Source organism: Primulina tabacum, chromosome 3 (genome assembly GCF_025594145.1).
Source record: "Primulina tabacum isolate GXHZ01 chromosome 3, ASM2559414v2, whole genome shotgun sequence".
NCBI lineage: Eukaryota > Viridiplantae > Streptophyta > Magnoliopsida > Lamiales > Gesneriaceae > Primulina > Primulina tabacum.
In genome coordinates, this window is record NC_134552.1 from 14,872,672 (window position 1) to 14,899,812 (window position 27,141).

Below are 27,141 nucleotides of genomic sequence, written 5' to 3' on the forward strand. Positions count from 1 at the left end.
CACTGGCAGACCAATCTATGCAACAAGGATGCCTAGGCGGCCCTAGGAGCCGACTAATCGACCTCTGCATCCTACATGTCGCTGACGATTATGGCTTTTAGTTTTTTTTTTGGATTTTTTTAAAGTTTTATGAACTTTTAATTTAAATTAAAACCCCCAAGGTCCAACAAAAAATATGATTTATTGGTTTACTCTGACATGCCAAACTTCATCTTCCTATACGATCTAAAACGAGAGAAATTCACGAGAATGATTTTGCATCCGAAGATGAAGATGATGATCACAATGATGATATTGAGTCTGTGTCCGATGACGAACAAATTGCTGAAAATTATAGATAATAAGAAGCAGAGTAAATTTGTGATATTTTATTATTTTTAATTTTGAACTCATTTTAAATTTGATGTTATCGTGTTAAAGTCATAACATGTGAATTATTACGATGATACTATGAAATCCTTCAAGCGGCACTTAGTCCCTACCTAGGCGCTAGACCGCCTATCGTATCTGAATGATGCTTCCACAAAACTTTCAAATTTTGGCATGTCATTATTCTCAACCAGCATAATGAGACTAAAAACTTTATTTTTTCCCATTTGAATTCTTGCCACAGTCAAATTATTTTTCTTGTCAACAATCATTCATGCGTTATCATCAAAATGAACTGAATAACCTTTGGGAATAAGTTGCCCGACACATAGCAAATTGTGTAAGATTAGGCAAATAAAGAACGTAGGGAATAAGCTTTTTGGTACCTTGTTTGGCGCAAACTTTGACAATGTCTTTTCCTTCAACCATTTGCATATTTTCATCGGCAAGTTTTAATTCGGTGGAGAAATTTATGTCGATCTCCTCAAAAATGCTAAGATTGCTCGTCATGTAGTTACTACAACCATGATCGATATACCAAACATCCTCAGATTCACTTTCTGCCTTCATGCATTTGTAAAACATCAAATTTTCAGTTTCCTCCTTTGAGACAATCGCTTGCTCCTTTTCAGGGAAAAGAGGAAACTGTTCCCTCGTGGCCATGGTTTTTTACCTTGGCTTCGGCCCGATCACAAGGTCAAGAAAAAAAACTCCACTCAACCCTCCGTGTGTTGATGGAGGTTGGACTCTTTACGTCTGGCTTCAAGCAACTAATCTAATCTGTAGCACCTGAACTCCTGAGCTTGCTTGAGGGTCTTCTTTTTAGAGTGTTTTTACTCTTAGGATAGACCTTCAGCGTCCAACCTTGATCTCTTATTTAAGTCATTTGATACTAAATAACCCAAGCACTCGCACTTGCACTTGCACTGACACAAAATATTAGCATCGAGCCGAGCATGCAAGTCTGAGTGTTTAGATAAATGATTCTTAGCCTCCTGAGCAGATTTGTTCTTTTGAAACCAACAATCTCTTCGAGAATGATTCGAAATGCGACACCTTGTGCATTTGAAACGAAAATCACTTGAATTTTGTGTGATTGTGTCGCTTGTCTTGAGTCCACCTCGATAATAATAATAATAATAATAAATCTACTACTAATAATTTGAAGTCCCAAATATTAATTGGGTATTTTAATAAAAATATTTTAATACTAATAAATATTAGTGAGATTTTTTTTATTTTCACAAATCTCATAAAAATTAGAGTAGGTTCATTTTTTTTTTTGTCGTGGGTTGGGGAAGTTCTAACAAAAAGAAACATAAAAAAAGAAAAAAAATCTGAACAAATAAAACATCATCCCTCTCAATACCGTACTGAAGGAAAATCAACTATAACCGAAAACGCTCATGCTTTTTACAAAGTAGAGAGGAAACTTCTTATTTCTATATAAATCCTATCTTTTTTTACTCTTTGAAACTCGCTTAGAATTTACCGATTTAGACTTTTTGGTTAGCTCAATGGATATTTGACGAGGAGTTCGACTCCCCCCGTCGAAGATGGGGATTCCCGGATTAGAAAGAACCGGGAAATGGGGCGAGAATTTATGGAGATGGTAAACCCACGCCTGTCCTGCCCCATTGCCATCCCTATATCTCTTTTCCAAAGAGAAAAACAACCACTCTCTTAAGTTTGAAAATGCTACATATATTGTATTTTTTTCGTTCCTTCCATCTGTAGCTAGCTTTGACAATTCTCGTGTGAATTGCCTGAAATGAGTTAGTTGATGTGAAGAGAAGCATTTTGTCATCATTCATTAAATGCACACTCCTTATTCTTCTTTCCACTTGACAATAAAAACAGCTAGCTTTCAACGCATAAACAACATAGTAATGGTGAAGGGAGCACAAGAACTGTACGCCACGATTGCAGCTTTTGGTGCCCTGGCACTGCTCGTTTTCGTATGGAGAGCGGCGAATTGGGTGTGGTTCAGGCCGAAGAAGCTGGAGAAACTGCTGAGGAAGCAGGGTTTTTGTGGGAATCCATACAGATTCCTCAACGGGGACTATAAAGAATTGTGGAAGATAGCTAAAGAAGTAAAATCAAAGCCCATCAGTCTCGATGATGATATCAAGCCAAGCGTCATCCCATTTCCCCTTCAAATCATCAAGAAATATGGTATACCAGCCCAGCTTTTGTTTCACATGTTACAATTTCATATCAATTATTATTTTACTATAATTTTTTATAAAATGACGATCATTCAATCTAACAACTAACATAAGTGAGGAGGTGAGATGATCTTTGATTTCGATGAGTTACAAGGTGGTGGGATTATTGGGAAGAAGTGATTTGAGGATAAATATTTGCTCGTGAGAATGATCGAAATGTGATGCTTATATTGTTGTAGGGTTTTAAAAAATTAAAGTAAAACGATTGCGTGATTTGTAACCTTTGATAAAGCCACAAGCTCTCAATCCTAAGAAATTTTGGCCTAAATGGATAGTTTTCACCAAAAAAATGTAACGATCATAATGCTTAAGAAAAAGATATTCGTTTGGCACGAACATGCAGATTTTTCTGTAAGCATGTCATATTCTTAAAGTAAATTTCATTTTAGTATTCATGCCTCGCAGGAAATGCATCGTTTTTTGGCTTGGGCCAACGTCTGTAGTTATTCTCACAGATCCCGTACTTGTAAAAGAGGGGAGAAAACGAGGAAAAAGGGAGTCACGGAAGAGTTTATTAAGAAAAAGGGAGTGAATGTAATTTACTTTTTTATCCTTTGTTTAAAATTTGTTTAAAAATTAATTTTTTTATTAGTGTATTTTAATTTTATATATAATAAAATTTATAATTTAATTAAATAAAAAAATTTACTCGACTCAATTTTTCTATCTTTCCCGACTCAATCCTAGATTTTATTTCATTCTTTATCTCACAAAAAATACTTTTCTTCTCAATCTTTCATCCTCTCATTTTTTGGCTAACAATTAACCACGAGCAACAAATCCAAAAAAAAAAACCATATATTGAAAAGAAATGTATTTTAAGATATAAAATTTATTGGGTTTCGTCAGTGTTCATGACCCAGAATGAAGAGATTCACCCTGAGTCGTGAAGCCATGAGTCGTGAAGCCAAGAGTCGTGTCACGACCCACGGCTTCATGACCCTGTGTCGTGAAGCACAAGTCTTCACGACTTCACGTGAAGCACTTGTGCTTCACGACCCAAAGATGGGTCGTGAAGCACAAGACCCAGGGTCTTGACTTCACGACCCCGGGTCGTGACGTGAAGATTTCACGATCCATGGGTTGTGACACGATCCATTAATTTTAAATTTTTATAATTAATAATCTTTGCTTTGTTTTAAATTTATATAACTAATAATCTTATGTTTGTTTCTTTTTATATGTTTATTTTCCGCTAAACTTGGAAGGAATCAATTTTTTGTTGAGTACAAAAATTGGGTCGAGATGGGTCGAGAAGCATAATTTTAGCTTCTTGACCCATAAAGCTAGGTATATATATATATGTATAGATTTTAATATATTGCAACAGATAGGTCGAGAATCATATTATTATAAAATTTGTTAAAATTTTTAGAATAATTATAAAATTTATAAAATTTGTTAATGTTTACATACAATAAACATTAATTTCATATGCTTTGATATACATTCATTACATTAAAGTGAATATGTAATGAAATTTTTTATGAATTTTTTTAATTCTATTATTATAAAATTTGTTAAGAATTTTAGTAGAATTATAAAATTTGTTAATGTTTATATACAATAAACATTAATTTCATATGCTTCGATATACATTCATTAAAGTGAATATGTAATGAAATTTGTTATGAATTTTTTTAGTTCTATTATTATAAAATTTGTTATGAATTTTAGTGCAATTATAAAATTTGTTAAGATTTTTAGTCGAGTATAAATTCAACACACATTGTTAAAATAAGATATACTTTCTTCTACTTGTTATGAATTTTTTAACTAACATACTTAAATTATAACATATAACTAATGTTTACACAAATAAATTTTTTATATATATTTACGTTCTAATCATATATAAAGTGAATTATATATTATAAAATGTTCAAAACTCAAAAATATCAAAAATTTCTATCCACTCGACCCATCTCGACCCAAACTCGACCCAAACCCTAAACCCTAAACAATACCCAAAACCAAACCTCTAACACTATCACTCGACCCACTCTTTTTATTTTTTTATTTAAAAAACATAAAAAAGTAAAAAAAATTTAGAAGAGTCATTTTTTTTATTTAAAAAAAATAAAAAAAAATTAGAAGTTTTTTTTAAAAAAATAAAAGTAGAAGAGTGGGTCGTGCTCTTCTCGACCCACTCTTCCATTTTTTTTATTTTTATTTTTAAAAAAATTATTTTTAAAAAATAAAAAAAATTAGAAGAAGAAGAGTGGCTCACTCTTCATTTTTTTTAACGAGCTAATTAATGATCTTATCTAACTAACCTACTCAACTCTCTTTTCTCGATTTTAAAAAGTCAAAATCCCTTTTATTTAATTAAATTTTAAATGGATCGTATATTTTTTATTGACCCTAAAAGAGGTGATGTCGAAGAGTAATCTATACCAGAAGCCCAAACCCGCGAATCCTCTGGCCGGGCTACTTGCGCCAGGATTAGTGAGCTACGAGACAGATAAATGGGCGAGACACAGAAAAATCATCAATCCTGCTTTCCATCTCGAGAAGTTGAAGGTTTTATTTCTTGGATCATACCCTTTACATGCTTATTCCATTCCGAGATCACAATAGAAAACATAGGCAAATAATCTGTATATGATTTTAAATTGAGAATCGGGAACTCTAATTGTAGCTCGGTCGATGAAGTTTTGTCCTGACCAGTTAGGACTCATGTATGCATGTATATGTTGATGATTCTTTTGTTTTTGAGCAGCTGATGATTCCTGCCTTCTATTTGAGTTGTGATGACGTTTTGAGCGAATGGGATAAAAGCATGTCCCCCCCAGAAGGATCTTGTGAGGTGGATGTGTGGCCGCATCTACAAAATTTAACGAGCGATGCAACATCAAGAACGGCGTTTGGTAGTAGCTATCGAGACGGGAGGAGAATATTCGAACTTCAAAAAGAACAGATGCAGCACTTTTCTAAGGTTGCCCAATCCATATACATACCTGGATGGAGGTAACAAAACAAGATAATGAGCAGTAAACTCTACGTCTCTGTGTAATCATTTCTTTGGACTTGAAATTATTGAAGTTGATGCAGCATGTAGATTCTAAGTACAGCATAAAGAATATTTGGCAAGAAACTGTTCTCGAGAATTGAACCATCTTCTTGAGTCTGATGAGTTGTGAGGCGCGTTGTAACTTTCTCATTTCTAATCTTATTATTTTTCGTCTCTCATATTTGTGCCTACTAGGAGGCACAGAAGAATGAAAGAGATTGAAAAAGAAATCCAGTCTTCAATAAGGAGTATTCTATGTAAAAGGGTTTGAGGAAATGAAAGCAGGGGAAGCACGACACGACGACTTATTAAGCATTTTGTTGGAATCCAATTTCCAAGAAATCGAACAAAGCGGAGACAAGAGTTGTGGAATGACCATTGATGAAGTAGTAAAAGAGTGCCAACTATTTTACTTTGCTGGACAGGAAACTACTTCTGTTTTACTCGCGTGGACAATGATTTTATTGAGTAGACATCCTGAGTGGCAAACGAAAGCTCGGGAAGAGGTCTTGCGAGTCTTCGGGAACCAATCTCCGTGATTTGATGGGTTGAATCACCTGAAAATTGTGTGTAGTTCTCACAACTCGACATTTGCATTTAGCTTATCATACAAGTCTAACGTTTGAGACATGTTTGTGCAAGCATCTCTTGTTTGTAATTCTTGTACTATTTTTTCCCAGGTTACCATGATTTTGTACGAGGTCTTGAGGCTTTACCCACCGGTAGTAGCTCTTACTCGAAGGCCTGCTGAAGAAATGAAACTGGGGGAATTTACATTTCCGGAAGAGATGCATTTGTTCATGCCAATAATGTTAATGCATCACGAGCCCAAGATTTGGAGAGACGATGCATTGGAGTTCAATCCTGAAAGATTCAGCGACGGAGTGTCCAACGCACAAAAAGGCCAAGACATATTCTTCCCATTCGGTTGGGGACCCCGAATTTGCATTGGACAAACTTTTGCAATGTTAGAGGCAAAAATGGCAATGGCAATGATTCTGCAACGATTCTCTTTCGAGCTTTCAGCATCCTACATGCACGCTCCCCAAGGATTTGTGATTCTTCAGCCTCAACATGGTGCCCACTTGATCTTGAAAAAGCGTATTATCGAGTAAAATAATTAGCTAAAATGGAAGTATACCATGTGTTCAAAACCCTGTACCGCGTGACTAATGTGATGTGGCAAGGGTGTGATATAGTATATGGATAATTGGTATGATATTATAAAATATATTGTGTTTTATTTGGGCAATAGATATGATGTGATAAATTATTGTGTGTTCAGTATGATGTACATATGAAGTGATAAAAAAGTTTGGTTTGATAAAAGAGCACATTCATAAGGCATGCCTTCAAAAAGATTTGCGTCAATGGCAGCTAAATAATTTAACGACAGAAAATATGATAAATAGGATCTAAGATAGACCAAGAATTAAGCAACATGGAAACTGAATACAAAAAGTAGACACTCGGCAGTAACAGCCTTACCAGAGATTTGCTACAATGGCAGCTTTACAGGAGCAGATTGGTATCCCGTGGCTTCCTCCTAGCCATAAAAGGATTTCAAGTTACAACGTAATACCATTTTAAGATAAGTAGAGCACCCTGGCCAAGAAACTTCACACCTCGAATAGGTTTCAGGATTTCATATATTCCATATACAAATCTTGTTTGATGCTCAACAGAACATGATCCAATATGCAGACCGGATTTGCTAATCATACTTGTTTGAATTTTTATACGTAATTTTTAAAAAAACAAGTAAGCCTAACACACAGCACTTCTTCTAGTTGAGTTATTAGACAATAAGATTTAATGATTTCAGGTAATCTCTTCCAAACATTCAAGATATTTTTTAAAAATAAAAATAAATAAAGAACCTGAAACTTCAAGGAAAACCACACCCTGTCTCCAGGGCCCTAATCTCACCCTACCCATTATAGTAAGCAAGCTTTCCGAGCAAATGAGTCTTCTCCAAGATTGATACTTTCCAACTCCCCAACTCCCAAGCATGCTTCATATATAACAGGAAAATACTTTGCAGGGAAACTAGAGTTTGGATTCAACTCGAGAAAGTGCTAACCGAATTCCAGTATCATTTCCATACTGAAAGTAGTGGACAAGTCTAACAAATGCAACGAAGATCAGAATACATTCGATATCTCACCGCGTCAATTGTAAAGTAAGTTCTATTACAAGGTAGAAGTAGATGATTAAAATTCAGTGGTGGTCTGAATTTCAAACTTTTAAACTACGTTTGGATGCATAGGTTTGAGCTTCTTGGATTCATAGTCCGTCTCCAAAAAATTTCCTCGCGTAAATTTGACTTCAAAAATTGGAAATTTAAAATTCACTTTTCAAATGCAAATCATTGTTAGGCCATCTCTGCAGTAATCTCCAAGTTCATGTAATCCACAAATCTCCAAGTTCAAATACATGGACCCAAATTTATGAACTTCAATCAGAAAGATACAGTTAAAGACTTTGAATTTCTATTACCAGAAATATATACAAAGAAGCAAGAGGAAATTAGATGCAAATTGAAGTTTGTGACAAATTTCGAACAAAACACAATTCCATAACATGAAGTGATACATATCAATACAGATCCTTACACAGGAGTGTTTTTTTTTATTCTTAACAACAATTGTACGAAGATAATTCTATGATGGATCAAACCACTTCCTTGGCAGGCTGCGAATCCTTCTTGAGGTCATCACCACGGTCAATCACCTTAGTGTCTGCAGGAATCTTAACGTACCCGAATTTCTTGGCGGCGCTGACGTCATCGTCTTCGCTATCAGAACCATCGGAAAAGTCAAAATGTCGGGGGGAGAAGAGTGCCCAAACAAAGAATATCGCGACGCCGGTGAGGACCCCGAAACCGACACCAACGAGAAGAGCCCCAACAACTCCCATGATATCTTTGCTGCGATCACGAATAGAGCTCGAGACGGAGGAGTAGAATCTGACGGGAGCTTTGGATGACGCCATCGATGACGAGTGGGACTCGTCATCGAAGGAGTTCGAGTGGAAACTAAGGGAAGGCTGGCGGTGTGGGAATCGAGCGGTGGTGGTGGTGAATATGAGAGAGAGATACTGGGGGTTCTGAAGAAGGGGATCTGGGTTAGGGTTACGGGGGTAATAGGTAGTGGTGGTGGTGGTGATGAAGAACAGGGTTTTGCAGGGGCGGGCGGAGACGGCTGCGGCGGATGCGAGGAGGCAGAGGAGGAGGATAGAGGGTACGCACTTGACCATTTTCATAGCTCTCAGGTGAACGAAGAAAATGGCAGATGTGACCTGGCAAAGAATCAAGAAACTATATATTTTTTTTCTGGTAAACATCAAGAAACTCTGTATATTAATATATTTATAAAATTATTTTTATTTTTGTTGTGAAAAAGTAAAAATTTACGATAAAAAGTAAAAATCTCAAACTCTCAAAATTTATCAAACTACACACTTTATAATATTTTTCTCCCTCAACTCAATTGTGATTTTCTTCACAAATGAGATATCTATTTATAGAAAATCTTTACAAATAATCCAAAAATAAATTCATCGTTACCTACATCATCACACACTAATTTTCAATATTTACAACTCTTATTTTCAACATTCAAATATTTAATACACATATTTTAAATAATATTTTTCAACACTCCCCCTTGTGATGATGATCATAATGATTGTCTTCATTTCGTGTTTTTATATTGCCTCGTTAAAAACCTTACTAGGAAAAACCCATTGGGATAAAAACCATAGTAAGGAAAAAAAAGTGCAGTCACGTAAACTCCCCCTCATGTTGACACGAACAATTCTTCACAAATTTCGTAGATTGCGCATCCCAATATTATATATGTGTTTTCTGAATATTGTCGTAGGAAGTGCCTTTGTGAAGAGATCTGATGAGTTTTCACTTGATTGAATGTGACGAACATCAATATATTTATTCTTCTCAAGCTCCTTGGTGAATGCGAAGAACTTAGGAAGAATATGTTTAGTTCTGTCGCTTTTTATGTATCCTTCTTTCATTTGAGTAACACATGCAGCATTATCTTCATATAGTATCACAGGCTTCTCGTCGAATGATAATCCGCATGAGATTTGGATATGCTGTCATAGATTTTAACCACACACATTCACGGCTTGCTTCATGTAGTGCAATAATCTCGGCATGATTTGATGAAGTTGTTACGAGTGTTTGTTTCTGTGAACGCCAAGAAATTGCAGTGCCTCCACGAGTAAATACATATCCAATTTGAGAACGTGCCTTGTGTGGATCAGATAAGTATCCAGCATCAACATAACCAATTATACTTGGATTAGCATCTTTTGAATACAAAAGTCCCAAGTCTGTCGTTCATCGTAGATAATAGAATATATGTTTAATTCCGTTCCAGTGTCTCTTTGTTGGATATGTGCTAAATCTTGCCAATAAATTTACGGCAAAAGATATATCAGGCCTTGTACAATTTGTAAGATACATAAGGGCACCGATAGCACTTAGATATGGTATTTCTGGACCAAGAATATCTTCATCATCTTCACATGGACGGAATGGATTCTTTTCTATGTTTAATGATCTAACAACCATTGGAGTACTTAAAGGATTTGATTTATCCATATTAAAACGTTTAAGGATCTTTTCTGTATAATTTTTCTGGTAAACAAACATTCCACATTCTTTTTGTTCAATTTGTAAACCCAGACAATACTTGTTTTTTCCAAGATCCTTCATTTCAAATTCTTCCTTCAATTATGACACAACTTCTTGAATTTCCTTATTCGTTCCAATGATGTTTAAATCATCAACATATACAGCAATAATTACGCATCCGGATGTTGTTTTCTTAATGAAAACACAAGGGCATATTGAATTATTTACATATCCCTTTTTCATCAAGTGATCACTTAGCCGATTATACCACATTCGGCCGGATTGTTTTAACCCATATAATGATCTTTGTAATTTCACAGAATAACATTCTCTGGGTTTTGAACTTTGTGCTTCAGGCATCTTAAATCCTTCAGGGATTTTCATATATATATATATTACTATCAAGTGATCCATATAAGTAAGCTGTAACAACATCCATAAGACGCATTTCTAAATTTTCAGATACCGCCAAGCTAATCAAATACCGAAATGTAATTGCATCCATCACGGGAGAATACGTTTCTTCATAATCAATTCCAGACCTTTGAGAAAAACCTTGTGCAACAAGTCGAGCTTTATATCTTACAATTTCATTTTTCTCATTTCATTTTCGAATAAAAACTCATTTGTATCCAACAGGTTTTACACCTTCAGGTGTAAGGACTATAGGTCCAAAAACATTACGTTTGTTTAGCGAATCTAATTCAACCTGGATGACATCTTTCCATTTTATCCAATCCTGCCGATTTTTACATTCACCAAAAGATTTTGGTTCATGATCTTCATTATCATTTATGATGTCAATTGCCACATTATAAGAAAATATATCATCAATTTCTTCTATATCTTTTCGGTTCCATATTTTTCCAGTATTAATATAATTGATAGAGATTTCACGATTCTCGTCAGTTTGTGGTTCTGACAGAACATTTTCATCATCATGTGTTTCTTCAGGAACATCATTCTCTATTTTGTGATCATCGTGTTTCTCTATGAATTTTTTTTTTCGAGGATTTTTATCCTTGGAACCGACTGGCCTTCCACGCTTTAGGCGTTTAATGACATCATGAGTATCTTCAATTTGTTTCTTCGGAATTTCAATTCGAGCAGGAGCATTTACAGCATGTATATATGATTTAGTTACCCTTTTTGCATCTTTAAATGCATCTGGTATTTGATTTGCTATTCTTTGCAAGTGCACAATTTGTTGTACATCTTTTTCACATTGTTTTGTTCTTGGATCCAGATGTAACAATGATGATACATACCATGTAATTTCCTTTTCGGTATGTTTCTTATCTCCCCTAACATTGTGAAGATTTCCTCATTAAAATGACAATCAGCAAAACGTGTTGTGAACACGTCACATGTCTGAGGTTCAAGATATCGAATGATTGATGGACTATCATAACCGATATAAATTCCAATCTTTCTTTGAGGTCCTATTTTCTTTCGTTGTGGTGGTGCAATAGGCACATACAACATACATCCAAAAATTTTCAGATGAGAAATGTCTGGTTCTTTACCAAATGCAAGCTGCAATGGGGAGTATTTATGATATGCACTTGGTCTGATGTGAATTAATGAAGTAGCATGTAAAATTGCATGTCTCCATATAGAAATAGGGAGCTTTGTTTTCATAATCATTGGTCTAGCAATCATTTGCAGATGTTTAATCAATGATTCAGCCAATCCATTCTGTGTATGTACATGAGCAACATGATGCTCAACAATGATTCCCATAGACATACAATAATCATTGAAAGTCTAGGAAGTAAATTCACCAGCATTATCAAGTCTAATTTTCTTGATTGTATAATCGGGAAATTGATTCTTCAATTTTATTATTTGAGCAAGTAATCTTGCAAATGTAACATTTCGAGTTGACAATAAACATACATGTGACCATCTGCTGGAGGCATCAATCAATACCATAAAGTATCTGAATGGTCCACATGGTGGATGAATTGGTACACAAATATCACCCTGAATACGTTCAAGAAACATTGGTAATTCAGTTTGGAATTTGGCTGGTGATGGTCTTATAATAAGCTTTCCAAGAGAACATGCTTTACATTGAAACTTATTATTCTGAAATATCTTCTGGTCTTTCAGTGGATAACCATGTGTATTTTCTATAATTCTTCGCATCATTGTTGAACCAGGATGTCCCAATCGATCATGTCAATTTGTTAATATTGAAGAATTATCAACTACCATGTTTGATTCAATGAGACTTATAGGTGTATAATGCAATCCAGTAGGGAGCATTGGTATTTTTTCAATCACATATTTCTTTCCTAATTTATAAGTGATAAGACACATATATTTCTCATTCCCTTCATTCATTGTTTGAGTATCATACCCATGAGAATATATATCATTAAAACTCAACAAATTTCTTTTCGATTGTGGTGAATATAAAGCATCATTGATCAAAAATTTTGTACCATTAGGTAACAAAAATTGTGCTTTACCACATCCTTTAATCAAGTCTACAGGACCTGATATTGTATTCACCATTGTTTTTGTTGGTTTTAGTTCCAAAAAATATCTTTTATCTCGGGGGATAGTGTGCGTTGTACCACTATCGGGTATGCAAACTTCAGCTTTGTTCATAGCATTTTCCATGTTTGAACTTCAAAAAATTATGCAATGAAATAAAATTACTGACAATACATTTATAAAAATAAAATACAATACAATATATATGTAAAAAAATATAGCACACGATAAAACATTATCATACGGGTACATAAAATATTTTACATATTTATTTCACCAGCAAATTGATCATTGTCTGAGAAATCAATCAGAAAATCTCCGGCATCAAAATGAGTTGAATCAGTCAAAGGTTCACTCTGTTCAATTAAGTTGGTCTCCTTTTCTTTCCCCTTTATTGATTTTTTATAAATTTTACAAAGGTGCTCAGAGGCTCGACAAATACGGGACCAATGTCCTGGAGTACCACATCTGAAACAAGAACTTTCAAATCTTTTTGAGTGATTCTCATTAACACTCATATTTTCATGATGCTTTTTCTGTGGATGGTTTGGGACACTCTTTTGAGATGAGTTATGGAAGTAACTATCTCGATTATTTTCAAAACCACGGCCGCGTCCACGACCACGACCACTTCCACGTCCACGACCACGACCTCGATTTCGTCATCGACCAAAATCTTGTCTATAACTTTGATGTTGGTTTCCATATTTAAATTCATTTTTGTTTACGACATTTACTTCAGGAAATGCCGTTGAACCAGTGGGTCGTACCTGATGATTTCTCATTAGCTCATTATTCTTTTCCGCCACAAGGAGACATGCGATAAGTTCAGAATATTTCGAAAATCCACGCACTCTATATTGTTGTTGTAGAGTTATATTCGATGCGTGAAAAGTGAAAAATATTTTTTCAAGCATTTCCAATTCAGTAATCTCGTGCCCACAAAATTTCAATTGCGAGATTATTCTATACATCGCCGAGTTGTAATCACCGACTTTTTTAAAATCTTGGAATCACAGCGTATTCCATTCATCTCGGGCGGTCGCAAGTATAACTTCCCTTATATGTTCGAATCTTTCTTTTAATCTCTTCCACAAAGCCATGGGATCTTTTTCAATTAGATATTCACATTTCAATCCATCGTTGAGATGTCGACACAAAAATATCATGGCTTTTGGCTTTTCTCGTGATGTCGATATGCCATTTTCTTTTATGGTCTCACTTAGACCCAATGACTCAAAATGCATTTCTACATCGAGAGTCCATGTCATATAATTTTTCCCCGTAATATCAAGAGCAATGAATTCGAGCTTTGTCAAGTTTGACATGGTGGTACTAAAAAAATTACGATGCATTTTATTAGTTAATAAATATTGCAATACAAAGTAATGGATAAACAACAAGTATAAGCATTCGTAAAAATAAAAAAAACACACGAGGAGGATATTCTCCGATAAATACAAGACTCGTGAGTATGATAACCAAAATAATTAAAAATAACCTTGAGAAAGTCATCTTCTTTTTTCTTCGAAAATCTGATGAAGAATAATTGTTTAGAGAAGAATAGAAAGTTGGAGTGATTGAATGTGTTTATGAGATCATATTTATAGGGCAAAAACTAGCCGTTTTGTTACTGTTTATGACCGTTGGTGTACAAAAAAATAAATGTATATATTTGTATACTTTTATGGTAATAATATGATGTATATAATATTAGTCATGTTTAAATAAATATGTATATCATATCGCATTATTATAATGAGATGTCATAAGTTATTTTGTTTAAAAATCTTATAGGCTTTTATACTTGTCGTATCCCTTACCGGGAGTGTGGGATGTCGTCTTAACATCCTCCCAAGATTTATGACAAGTTTTTAAAAAATTTATAACATTATATTATATATTAAATATATACACAATAAATAAACAATAAAATAAATATTATTACTTTTGTTACATTTTTCTTCTGTTTTGGAGCTTGGAAAAATATGGAGGACCTTTAGAGCTTCGTGCTGATAACGTGTTGTGAAAAAGTAAAAATTTACGGTAAAAAGTAAAAATCTCACTCTCAAAATTTACTAAACTACATACTTTATAATATTTTTCTCTCTCAACTCAATTGTGATTTTCTTTTACAAATGAGAGATCTATTTATAGAAAATCTTTACAAATAATCCAAAAATAAATTCATCATTACCTACATTATCACACACTAATTTTCAATATTTACAACTCTTATTTTCAACATTCAAATATTCAACATTCAAATATTCAATACACATATTTTAAATATTATTTTTCAACAATTTTTACAATTTTGTCAATTTTTGTGATTAATTTTCTGAAACATGGGTAACTTTATAATTGACTTGTAGAATATGAGTAATATTGAATTTGCGTAATAAAACTGGGGTAATTTGGTAGAAATAATAATTATTGTGGAGAAATCGAAATATATATGCAACCTTTGGTTAAAAAAAATTAGATAATGCTAAAGATATATCTAATTTAGTCGTGTTTACAACAATTATATCGTAAGATTTTATATTCAATATATCATGAGATTTTAAAAAATTGATTTTTTGTATTAATTTTTTTAACAAATACTATATATATGTAATATAATGTTGAATCTGTCTCTTGTGATACGGTCTCACGAATCTTTATCTGTGAGATGAGTCAACTATGCCGATATTCACAATAAAAAGTAATCTCCTTAGCATAAAAATTAATAATTTTTAATGGATGACTCAAATAAGATATCTGTATCACAAAATACGATATGTAAAATCGTCTCACACAAGATTTTACCTATAATATAATACAATATCACTAAAAAAAATTAAGGCCAAGTACAATTAAGTTGATTGTGACTTCGATAGATTAGCTAGGAAAATTGGAAAATTGGAAAATTGGTTTGGAGGGTTGAAAAAGAGAGTCATACACAGAAAACACAGTATATTTTTATTTTAAAAAAAATGGTTTTAAAACTTTTAATTTAAAATCTTAATTTTCGAAATTTGGAAGGCCTCTTTTCTTAAAATAAGAAAAGAGGAGAGACAAAAATCCTCAAATATCCCAAAACACTCTTCATTTATTATTACTATTTACCTTTTTTTTTCCTTTTCTGAGTTAAGCTTCTCCAGTCTTTGGGATACAGTCCAAGATTCATTCTCTCCCAAGGATTAGCAAATAATACCTCTAAATATCAGAACTTCTTTGCATAAAAATATTTTGAAAAATGTGAAATCAACCTTAATTTTAATTCTTACAAAATATATATTTCATTCCATCAACTGGACAGCAGCAATAACTGGTATTTTCTCTCTCAACTTTTGTGTTAGAGCTACACGAACTGTCATCACTCCAGCTGCAGGTCCGTTCAGTCGAACTTTTACAACATAGTCGTCTATTTGAATAAGCTCGAGTATACCCCCTCCCGTTCCAGACAGATATGGCCTGATCTCTGATAGAATCTGGAAAAGAATCAAAGCTCAAATCTTGGTCGCTCTCCAATTACATTTTACATCTCGAGCCTGCGATTTACTCGAACTGATTCCAAGCTCCAATAGAAACTCTTTTTCACTTAAGCTCAGCTCAAGTTGGAGTTCAAGACTTCCATTCATCATAAACAATCTTTTAGAATCAGGTTCCATCAAGCAAATGTTTGAATCATGGCTAGAATTCGCAAGCTCAATTCATTTTCAATTATTGATAAATTTATTAAGAAAAATGAGTGCAGTGTTGTATTTCCTCGTCAAACTCCGACCCATGAACAAACTAGATGTAACAAACCTCCTCCCTCTAACTCTATCTGAAAGTGTCATATCGAGTTATCGCATAGTTATGAACTTTTAGATCATGAACATTTAATGCTTTAAAAAGTAGTAGTATTGAGCTATGGTGCCAAATGCCACTTTAAAGCTTGGTTACATTCCATTTTATAAAAGGAAGTTATTTAGGGCATTTTTGGCGTCTTAATGGAACATTGAAATTCTCAAAATATAGTATGAAAGAAATGCTGGTGTTACCTTCTCCACGTTTTCCTCATTCAATTCGAGCCCGGTTTCAGTATCAAGTATCTGCTCAACTGATTCAATCTCGGGGATCTTGTCCCTAAGGCGAGTCTCGATCCCCATTTTGAGGGTCATGGTGGAACTCGGGCACGATCCACAAGCACCTTGGAGCTTAAGTACCACAACAAGACCATCAATTTCATGTAGGACAACATTTCCTCCATCAGCCATAAGACCTGGCCTCACTTCATCCAACACTTTCTCAACATTATCCTCAGTTAATGGCAACACACAAATTGGTGAAACCACAAGTCCTTCAATCATCAAACAACTTAAATCACAATTTATAAGACCAAAAATTTCAAGAATCAAGAACTTGGATCGAATTCACTAGAAAATGGAGAGACACTCCTATCCCCCTTTGAAAAAGAGTGATTCTTGTGTAAACGAATCAACTATAGAAACTTAATAAATTTAGAAAACCAAAAAGAATGAAAAAAATTTCCATGATCATTGAAGATCAATGCCGTGTCCCACTTCGACTTATGAGATCAATGTGAAAGTATTTATATGATTATACAATAGACTTTTCTAACAACTTGAATTAACCAATATAGCCAAGTATCTGGAGTCTATTACACAGATTTTTGCCATAGCCTGCGCCCAAGGGCCTGGAACTTGAAACCTTTTTCGCCTCATATGAAAAATATTCCAATTTAGATGTCATTTTCCTATAAAATGTAACTTTGAAACCTTCAAAGTGCACTAAACTACATTGATTTCAGTCTGCAACTATGAAGTCACCACAGATTCTGGACATAGCCCATGGATCATATCGTTAAGTTTACAAAGTTGAATTGCAGAAAATACCAAATTATTCAATCTCAGTAACCAATTCTAAGGAATAAGAATAACTTGTTGCTGCAACACAAAAGATCCATACATGTATAAAATAATACAACAATCTGCCAAAACAAACATAGAAAATAAACGTATTTCGTCAAATTACCTGCATTATGTTTCCTTGGCCGACCGACTGTAAATCCAATAATGTGTTTGCTATGAAATCGACCTCCAAGAAAGGAACTCCATTTAGATGAAAACTGGCTCCACTCTGAAATGGGTTTCTGCCAAGAAAAAAAAAAGGAAATAAAAAGATTAATCACACGTTAAAACGTGGAAATTTCCAAAAAAAATATGAAAATCTTAGTTCAGTACCTTCCGAAAAGAAGGAACAAATTGCTGAAAAGAACGATTCATTTGAGCTGAGAGCGAACCCATTACGCACCTTGTTTGTTTTCAAGGAATCATGAGAGACCCAATATCCAATCAAAGATTACTCGAATAGTTCGTACGTAGAACAGAAGTAAAATATACAAGATTTTGCGGGAGATATTGAAATGAATAGCAGAAATGTAGTTGAAAGATACCATTTTTTTGAAGGAAGAAGACAAACGGGTTGGAGTTCGTGGATAGAATCGGAGTTCTTGCAGTGAGCTGAAATGAGGCCACGTCATTAATCTTTTGCCCGATAATAATAACTAGCTACCATTCGATCGAGGAAATAAAACGAAATTTGTCAAATTAAAGTGTTATTTAAATGATTATAATTAAAAAATATATTTTTTGAAATTTAAAAAAATAAAAATAAAATTATAATATTGATATCACATAAGACAAAATTATAAGAGCCAAAAATAGACCAAGACATCATTTTTGTATTTATTACAAAAATATTTAATAATAGTAATAGATTACTTGCAAGTTGAATGGTTATTTTTTCTCACACAAAAATTTTTTATAAAATTTTCTAACTAATGAATTTGTGATCTGGATTTTGTATTCGATGTTTGAAAAATATTATTTTTATATCAAAATAATTACTTTTCATATAAATATAGACTAAATAAGTTAATTTCACGAATCTATATCAGTGAAGTCGTTTTAACGTATCTTTTCAATGTAAAACAACGAAAATATATAATAATATTAAATTAAGACCCAACTAAAAAAATGTAAAACTAAACATAAACAAAATGCTAACATTGTATCTCGAGATTTAGTGAAGCAAATATTTTTCTTAGATAATTTTAAGATGTATAATAACATTACCGTTTATATGTATCTGCTTAATCATCAACACTAACGAATTATATGATAATTTTACGCATAAATGCACTCAATTATTGTCGTACATATTCTTCAGTGTCGTCTCAAAATTTCAAAATATAGCGTTGAAGGCTTTGAATTTTTCTTTTTTTAAAAAAAAAAAAAAAACTTGATTTGAGTTTGGATTTATGCATCCATGGAGCTTGAAGTGTGAATTTGAGAATTGAAACAAAAAAATGCACTTAGCTGCATAAGATATTTCAAATCATTCATTTTAATTTTAAACCAAACGAGAACAATGAATTTGAATTGTTGATTTGAAATCAAATCAACTCAAATATTTCAATTCAAATACAACATTAAAGATAGTTGTGCTTTGACGCAACAATTCTGAAAAAATATTTTATTTCTAATAATTTTGTCTTTTATTTAAATTGAAAAATAAGAGTTTGATTTGATCTAGTAATTAGATTTATTTCTAGATAATTTAATCTTGACATTTATCGTACATGATTAGTTTTTAGTATTTATCCATAAGATATAATATCATAGATTTGAATAGAGTTTTATTCTTAAAAAACTTTTGTTTCCATTATTGTAGGATTTGATTTATAGAAAGATAATTAAGTCAAGATATGAATATTTATATATGCGAAATATGGAGAGAAGAACCGTGAGAGACTTTTACGCGTGAAGAACAACGCTTACGCAGAGTGTTGGTCGAATAATGTTGTTCTATTATTTGTATTAAGCAACTTCGGTTTATGGATCTAGTTTTTTGTTTGGTTTATTTTGATGCATTTTAATTATTTGGAGTGCCGATGAATTTGATTTTGTTATATTCACTAGTATTGTATTGGTATAACGATTTATATATTTTTCTAGTGAAGTTTTTGCCATGAAACATTGCATACTTGTGCATAATTTAAATCTGACATTCTATTTATTAAAGTTATATTTGTGTGTCAATAATTAATTTTCGCTGCATGTTGTGAGCCGATGTTGACAACACTCGAGCACAACACTAATTTCTGATACACACATAATAATTTATTTCTTGTTGGTTCGTGAACAACAACCCTTTCAAATTCGATTTGGAGGAAGAGATTTGAAGTTTTGACATGAAATCTTGAGGCATTCACAAGATTACATAAATTAAGAAAAGATGAAATTGAAATTCATACAAACAATCTCATGGATTTGATCCCAACCCGTTTTATTTTTACATCAATAGAAATAAGCTTTCAAAGTTTCGATCCGTCTTTTAGTCTCTTTAGCTCAAAGCTCCTATTCATAACTTTATAAAAATACTACTCTTTTGTAAATTCTTCGCCACTGAAATGGTAAAATTGGAAATAAATGAGAGACCGAGCTTATAGCGCAGTGTTCTCACCTCCAGCCAGATTAGCTGGCTCTCCGAAGTCGAATCCCCCGAGTGTGTTGTAATCAAAACAAAAAAAAAAGGAAATAAATGGTACAAATATTCAACTAATAATCTAACAACATTACTGTCTTCCAGTTACAAAATTTTATCAAGAAATTACGATTTTTCTTGGCTTGGATTTGAGCAGTCCTACAACTACCTCCAGGAGTGATGTATCCGACGTTCTAGAGTTTTCATATCATTTGAAAACGCATCTCCTTGGTAATATCACATCATAGCATATAGATTATTTTGGAAGTCTAAAATACAATATTATTGATGTACAATATAATAACAAAATAAGTGACATTAAACTAAGAATAGGTCTCTTTTGAGACGGTCTCACAAATCTTTATCTGTGAGACAAGTCAACCCTACCGATATTTACAATAAAAAATAATAATCTTAGCAAAAAAAATAATAATCTTTCATGAATGATCCAAATAATATATCCGTCTCACAAAATACGACCTGTGAACCGTCTCCCACAAGTTTTTGCCTTAAACTAAAGCAATTATCATATATTAGGTGATGTAAAAAGTGCATCGAAGGATGAAGATGAAAAAATGTGAGCAGAATATTTAGATTTTTTTTGATGATGGGTAAAAGCAACCGGAAGAGGAATCCAAAAATATTCAAAGTTCTACGAATGGGTCTTGCACATCAAACACCAACTAGCAATTTCTTGATACATTTTGTAAATGAGAATTAAAGCCACAATGCCAACACTGATATTGCAAAAAGAAACAATGTAACAATCGAAGCATCCAAAAGTTCATAAAAAGAAAGAACAAAGACAAAAACCAAAAGAATGATGAATATTTTATCAGTTGTCACTTGACATTCTGCAAGACTTTATTGCGATTATCCAACCCATATGCACATATTATCTGTCTGGATTCCCTTCACGGAACAGAAAACAGGCAGCCATACTAACCTGTATATATAGCACTTTGCTGAAGTCAATAAAGCCAATCTGCATGGATAGGCCGCCGCAATTGATCACTTCGAGTACACCATTGGCCAAGTAACACTTAGTTTCCTTTAGTCAACGAACAAGACTTCTAAGAACTTGAAATTTCACCTTGAGATCTGATTACAATGAAACAGAGGCGAAACCAACCTCAATATATCTCTCTCAGTAGACTTCATGCTAGTTTAAAGAAGATATTCTGCTACTCTTTTATTGTAGCAAGAATCATTGTGATGCCAAAAGATCAGTCAAAGTCATTGGCTTACTATTTAAAAGAGCATCATAAGAATAGCCTAGGAAACTGATCTCTCAACTAGTTCCAGACTTCTACCTAGAATCACCCAAAGCCTCTCATGTGACATGATCACAATGAATTGCACCTTTAGACGCGGCTAAAAGTAAAGGATAGCAAGGAGATGACAAGCGATAAACCAGAAGATTACAACATCTACATTCTTAAGTACCTAAAACCTGACACGAGAACTGACAGCATGAACTGATTCTAGGGAGAATTTCCAATTGGAGAACTAGATAGATTCAAACAAATGAAACGTGACTGACTTTTCTCGGGGAGCTATCAGATTCCTCGTCAGATGAAGGAGGAGAACCAGTAGCTGTGGCTAGAGATTCTAACATTTCTATCACTTCAGATGAGTCATCCAGATAATATTTGGCTTTGCTTGGTTTTTGCCCTACTGTGCAGGCAAAAACTTCAGTGTTGTGATGAAGAAGTCGCCTCGACACTGCATTACCAATTATTTCAAACATGTCTTCATCAGATCTATCGTCACCCACACAGAGTACAAAATCAACCTTTTTCCCATTCTCTGCCATTGATGCAAAAACCTTTTCAGCGACTATGCCTTTGGTTACACCCTGAATCAAAGAGGATTCACATTGTTAATACTCAACTTCAAATTATAATACAGAAACACAAGCCCAAAAGTGTCAAAGTAGATAAATCCCTGCCTACACATGAAAAGGAAAAGGTAAACGAGAAAAGAGCGCGAGTTTAGATGCAGGTCACATAACGTGGGAGCGAAATACAGACAGTGAATGTATATGATTGCCAGCCTCTATTAAAAATATTTCTAAAGAAAATTATGTGAACTAAAAACTATATTCAATGTTTATTTTGGTCAACTCTCCAAAATTTTCGTTTCTGGCTATACGAAGAGGAATTTACCTGCTCATTTTATTTTTCTGAACAAGAAAACTTCCCATTTCAGATGTTTTAAGTTGTACACTACTAGTACGATATTCAATATCTCAATTCTGAAACAAGTTGCCTTTGGCACAAATCCTCATTTATCAAATAGAATGGAATTTTATTGAAAGTCAGTGGGAAGATTGTGAAAACTTTAAGCTCAAGAGATGGACCCCCGTAAAAGGCTATGAAACCAAGGTTGAGATGCTGGACAATACTAAATGAGACTACGCATTGGAAAAATATCAAAAGATATAGAACTAGTGGAAAAAGAAAGCTGAAAAGGAAATATAAGGGCAGAAAGCCAGAGTTATTAATTCATGCCTGAGGCTTGATTTCTACAATAAATTGCCCACTCTTGACAGCGACTGGTTCATTAGCTAAAACACTCTCTAGATGATCCAATATTTCTTTCGCCTGTGAAAATCCAAATACAGGATCCGCATCCTGATAATGCCAGACCAACGCACTTTCCTTTCTTTCTATTCCAGAACCATCAGTAGCTTCAGTGTATGATTTCATAACTGGTTCTGCGAGGTGCATCCAACCAAAATCAGAACTCTGGGCAGATGTTTCCCATTCTTCAAGTTGTGGCCATCTGCAAAGTTTAAGGCCCATATTCCATAATGTAAACTAAAAAGGACAATAGAAAATTCAAAGGGGTCATTTACAATTTACTGAAATTACTAATGGTGTTTGCATACCCTTTCTCACCCACAACCCCCCAATAATGAAAACAACGGAAGGGGAAACGACTAAAGAAAAGTATGATCATCTGCGAGGACAACAAAAGTAAGATCATCTGCAAGGACAACATTGAGTTAAAACTTACTTGTAAGACAAACACAAGAAAAAGAATCATCCAGTACAATAAATAATAAAGTCCATCACGATCTTATGAAATGAGGACCAGAACACTGAACATAGCCTTCACACTAAATTGCACACTGCAGTTCCGCATGTGCATTTGACCTACAGGCATCTCCTCATAAACACTGATCATACAAAAATCAGATGTGTATACAACAGACCAAGTAACATAAAGAAAAAGTAAGATACTCGGTCAAGAAATATTGAAAGAAGGAAAAAAGGTTAGATACTCTCAGGCAAACATTTCCTCCATAATAAGATGCAGAAAAGGTTAACCATGCACAGTATCTTTCTAATTTTAATAGATATGACATGAGGAATGTATGTTTATTCTACACGATAGTTTCATACAGTTTCCATGGTTACTTCATACATAAAGTCTTATCCAGGCAGAAACCCCACTCAATAGCAAAAAATTATTAAAATTTTTCGCTGATACTCCTTACAGTAAAAGCAACTGATATTAAATGGAACAACAAGAACTCAAAAATACGACAAGGCAGAAAAATAGGGATATACCTTAAAAAGTAGCCATGTTCTGCAGCAAGTCCCAATTTCTTGCATGGAAGAAACCACCTGCTTAGGCTGTCCCTTCCTCTTCCACTTACCATAAAAACTATATTCCTCGGATCAGCGGAGAGTCTATTCAACAGAGAGATAACTTGTGCACTTGGAGTCTTAACAATTGAATTCTGTGGCATTAATGTACCATCATAGTCCAACAATATAGCCCTGCTTTTAGCCTGACAGTAAGCATCTACAATATCATCCATAGAAAGCTTTCTAAAATTAGGATCCAGGGCCACTACTCGGAAACCAAAACCAAGTCCAATGCCCCAGCATCTTTTCCTGAAGTGTTCGGCGCAAGTTCTCTCCATGTCTTGCAAGAAGCTTCTTGACCAAAAAGCTACATCATGGGTGCTAACATAACGATAGTGTTTCTCGTGTCGCAACTCCTTCTCTGGATCAGCCATTGATAAAGCCTCATTTATTGCCTCAGCAGTTGATTCAACATTCCATGGATTGACACGAATCGCACCACTTAAGGAGGGAGAACAGCCAATGAATTCAGACACCACTAGCATGCTCTTCTTAGGCCCACTCAAATCAGACCCTGGTTCTGCACCAGATACTCCTTGTCTGCAGACAATATATTCATAAGGAGTCAGGTTCATCCCATCCCTCACAGCTGTCACTACAACACATTCAGCAATGCTATAATAAGCCATTCTCTCACTGATTGATGAAGGACGGTGAATTAAAACTATGGGTTCATATCCAGGCTTCCCGAGTTCCCTGTTAATTCTCTTGCAACTCTCCTCTATTTCAGCTTGAATTTCATCCACATCTATTCCTTTCCCTCTGCTAGGATTTGCAATCTGGACCAGAACAGCTCGTCCTTGCAAATTTGGATGTAGCTTGAGCATCTGCTCCATCGCTAAAAGTTTCAAATTGATACCTTTGAATATATCCATATCATCTACTCCAAGCAACACTGTTTTACCTTCGAACTGCTGCTTTAGCTCCTTGAACTTCATTTTTTTATCTGCATGTCTCATTACAGATTCGATATGGCCCATGTGTATTCCAACTGGCATGATCTTTATCCCAACAGTCCTTCCATAGTAATCCAATCCTATATAACCCCTTTTGGACTGATATTCCAAACCCATCATCCGGCTGCAACAGGAGAGGAAATGACGAGCATAGTCAAAGGTGTGAAAACCAATGAGGTCAGAGTTGAGAAGAGCCTTGAGTATTTCTTCTCTAACCGGAAGTGACCTGTATATTTCAGAAGAAGGAAATGGGCTGTGGAGGAAAAAGCCCATTCTTAATCGGAGGAAGCGCCTCCTCAAAAATGTGGGTAGAACCATCAAATGATAATCATGAATCCACACAAAATCATCCTCTGGATTTAGCACCTCAATAACTTTTTGCGAGAACATTTTATTTGCAGACACGTACGCTTCCCACATAGATCGATCAAAACGATATCCGTGATCGACCGAATAAGGCAACATGTAGTGAAAAAGTGGCCACAACTGCTTCTTGCAAAAGCCATCATAATACTTTGTCAAGATATTCGGTGGTAAGAAGGCAGCAACACATTTAAATTTCTCAAGAAGATAGTTGGCAACATCATCCTGTTCAATTGGATCAACATCAACAGCTAATGACCCAACATACAGCACTTCCATGTCATCCGGAAAGCCGTCCTTGACTCGCAAAAGCACAGAGTCCTCGTTCCAACTGAAACTCCACCCTTTATTGTCCGGCCTTCTCTTTGCTTTCAGCGGTAAAAGATTAGACACAATAATTATTCTATCACCCGCAACAGAAGACTGATTTTCAGATGAAACACTAACGGCGGAATCATCATCTAGCTCGGCTATATTCCCAGGGAGAGTCATTACCCTTGGGAATCGCTTTCGATCCTTCTCCATACCCATAACCGGGAGATTCCCAGACGCCAACTCCAAAAGATTAGTATACGATCTTGACATCATCTTGCCAAATTTTTCCTTTCAACAACCTCCAAACAAAAATATACAAACTTTTTTCTTCAAATCCCGCACAATGCTAAAAATCACAATCTCGTCTCTGTTCAAAATCAAATAACCTGAACGAGAAATCGGGAAAGGGACTTATTCATATCAACACACCGTAAACGAACACCAATAAATTCCAAATCAATACCAGAACAGAGAGTGAATCACACGACCCAATAAAGTAATATTTAAACAAATTAATCAAAAAGAGGTTTAACATAACAAGCACACTCCAACCAATAACTCATTGGAGCTTCTAGCATAAAGTAAATCGTAGACACATATGTGAAAGAACCCAAATCTTAAAACCCTAATTTCCAAAAACATCTAAGCTGAAGAAGCAACCCGGAAAAAGTACCTGAAATTGAGGATCAAAGATCACCTCCGGCATGAAATTGGATTGAAATCTTCTTTTCTTGAGATGTTCAAGGCCCGAATCTTCAGCGAAATGGGAGTTAGGGTTTCACGTGAACAGGGAGAAAGAAATGCAGGAGTAGAATAATTTGCGGATATGGATATATAAAATGAATCAAACGCGATCATTTGATAAAAGAAATAATAATAATAATAATAAAATGTAAAAGGAAAAAGTAAGTAATGGATATGAATATTCAAGCGAATAATTTCCAACTTTTTAATTATATTTTATATTAGGTAAAGTGAAAAGAATATTATTTGGCAAACATGCCTGTAAATTAAAAAAAAATATGAGTAGGTGTCTTGTGAGACGGTCTTACGAATCATTATCTCTTGTGAGACGGTCTCACGAATCTTTATCGGTGAGACAGGTCAACCCTATCGATACTCACAATAAAAAGCAATACTCTTATTATAAAAAATAATATTTTTTCATGAATGATCCAAATAAGAGATTCGTCGACCCGTGAGACCATCTCACACAAGTTTTTACAAAAAGGATATTTATTCTTTCGTAATTAAATTACATGTTAATTATGTTCTATGATGTAAGATTTAAAAAATAGTTTTCTCTTTTTCATTTCTCTCCGTAAAAATTCAATATTGTTTATTTTATAAATATTATATATATATAATAATAATAATCTATACTATTTTTCTACTATTTTATTAAATTTGAGACACTTAAAAAAGCTAACTTTGGTGTCATGGTCTGTTTTAATAATTATATATTAATAAAATGTTAAAATTTTAATGCAAATTATATGTAGTTCGGCTGATAAAATCATTGTTTTTTAAAGTT

The 27,141-nt window shown here is 34.1% G+C and overlaps 3 protein-coding genes, 1 long non-coding RNA gene and 1 pseudogene across 7 annotated transcripts; 1 reads left to right on the forward strand and 4 right to left on the reverse strand.

Moving 5' to 3' along the window:
- The first annotated feature begins 2,151 nt into the window (after window positions 1–2,151).
- LOC142540696 (cytochrome P450 CYP72A219-like) lies at window positions 2,152–6,864 on the forward strand (annotated as a pseudogene).
- Window positions 6,359–7,846, reverse strand: LOC142540697 (uncharacterized). Its single transcript, XR_012819142.1, has 2 exons — window positions 7,099–7,846; window positions 6,359–6,700 (listed from the first exon to the last, which is right to left on the reverse strand). It is a non-coding gene; the product is annotated as an uncharacterized LOC142540697 (long non-coding RNA).
- Window positions 7,847–8,283: 437 nt separating this feature from the next.
- Window positions 8,284–8,868, reverse strand: LOC142538474 (uncharacterized). The gene has a single exon (XM_075643790.1). It carries the CDS (start codon window positions 8,866–8,868, stop codon window positions 8,284–8,286), a length of 585 nt encoding a protein of 194 aa, XP_075499905.1.
- Window positions 8,869–15,981: 7,113 nt separating this feature from the next.
- LOC142540698 (nifU-like protein 3, chloroplastic) lies at window positions 15,982–18,291 on the reverse strand. The gene is made up of 4 exons (XM_075647041.1): window positions 18,010–18,291; window positions 17,801–17,918; window positions 16,807–17,105; window positions 15,982–16,251 (listed from the first exon to the last, which is right to left on the reverse strand). Exons 1-4 carry the CDS (start codon window positions 18,070–18,072, stop codon window positions 16,060–16,062), a joined length of 672 nt encoding a protein of 223 aa, XP_075503156.1. The 5' UTR covers window positions 18,073–18,291; the 3' UTR covers window positions 15,982–16,059.
- A 2,601-nt stretch (window positions 18,292–20,892) lies between these two features.
- Window positions 20,893–26,452, reverse strand: LOC142540699 (putative alpha,alpha-trehalose-phosphate synthase [UDP-forming] 7). 4 transcript variants are annotated; one of them, XM_075647043.1, is made up of 4 exons: window positions 26,305–26,451; window positions 23,893–25,993; window positions 22,828–23,101; window positions 20,893–22,172 (listed from the first exon to the last, which is right to left on the reverse strand). In XM_075647043.1, exons 2-4 carry the CDS (start codon window positions 25,878–25,880, stop codon window positions 21,834–21,836), a joined length of 2,601 nt encoding a protein of 866 aa, XP_075503158.1. In that variant the 5' UTR covers window positions 25,881–25,993; window positions 26,305–26,451; the 3' UTR covers window positions 20,893–21,833. The 4 variants fall into 4 exon arrangements, 2 of the variants coding, with proteins under 2 accessions (XP_075503158.1, XP_075503157.1); XM_075647042.1 differs by having other exon boundaries at window positions 26,281–26,445; XR_012819143.1 differs by lacking the exon at window positions 20,893–22,172 and adding an exon at window positions 23,336–23,498 and having other exon boundaries at window positions 22,898–23,101; window positions 26,281–26,452.
- Window positions 26,453–27,141: the final 689 nt, after the last annotated feature.

Excerpts from the sequence above, each read along its gene's own strand:
- LOC142538474 (XM_075643790.1), bottom strand. The coding sequence starts at position 8,868 with ATGGTCAAGTGCGTACCCTCTATCCTCCTCCTCTGCCTCCTCGCATCC.
- LOC142540698 (XM_075647041.1), bottom strand. The coding sequence starts at position 18,072 with ATGGGTTCGCTCTCAGCTCAAATGAATCGTTCTTTTCAGCAATTTGTT. Across the intron at positions 17,919-18,009 it reads TTGTTCCTTCTTTTCGGAAG|AAACCCATTTCAGAGTGGAG; the intron begins GTACTGAACTAA and ends TTTTCTTGGCAG. Across the intron at positions 16,252-16,806 it reads ATGAGGAAAACGTGGAGAAG|ATTCTATCAGAGATCAGGCC; the intron begins GTAACACCAGCA and ends ATTCTTTTCCAG.
- LOC142540699 (XM_075647043.1), bottom strand. The coding sequence starts at position 25,880 with ATGATGTCAAGATCGTATACTAATCTTTTGGAGTTGGCGTCTGGGAAT. Across the intron at positions 23,102-23,892 it reads GAACATGGCTACTTTTTAAG|ATGGCCACAACTTGAAGAAT; the intron begins GTATATCCCTAT and ends TAAACTTTGCAG. Across the intron at positions 22,173-22,827 it reads TTGTAGAAATCAAGCCTCAG|GGTGTAACCAAAGGCATAGT; the intron begins GCATGAATTAAT and ends TCTTTGATTCAG.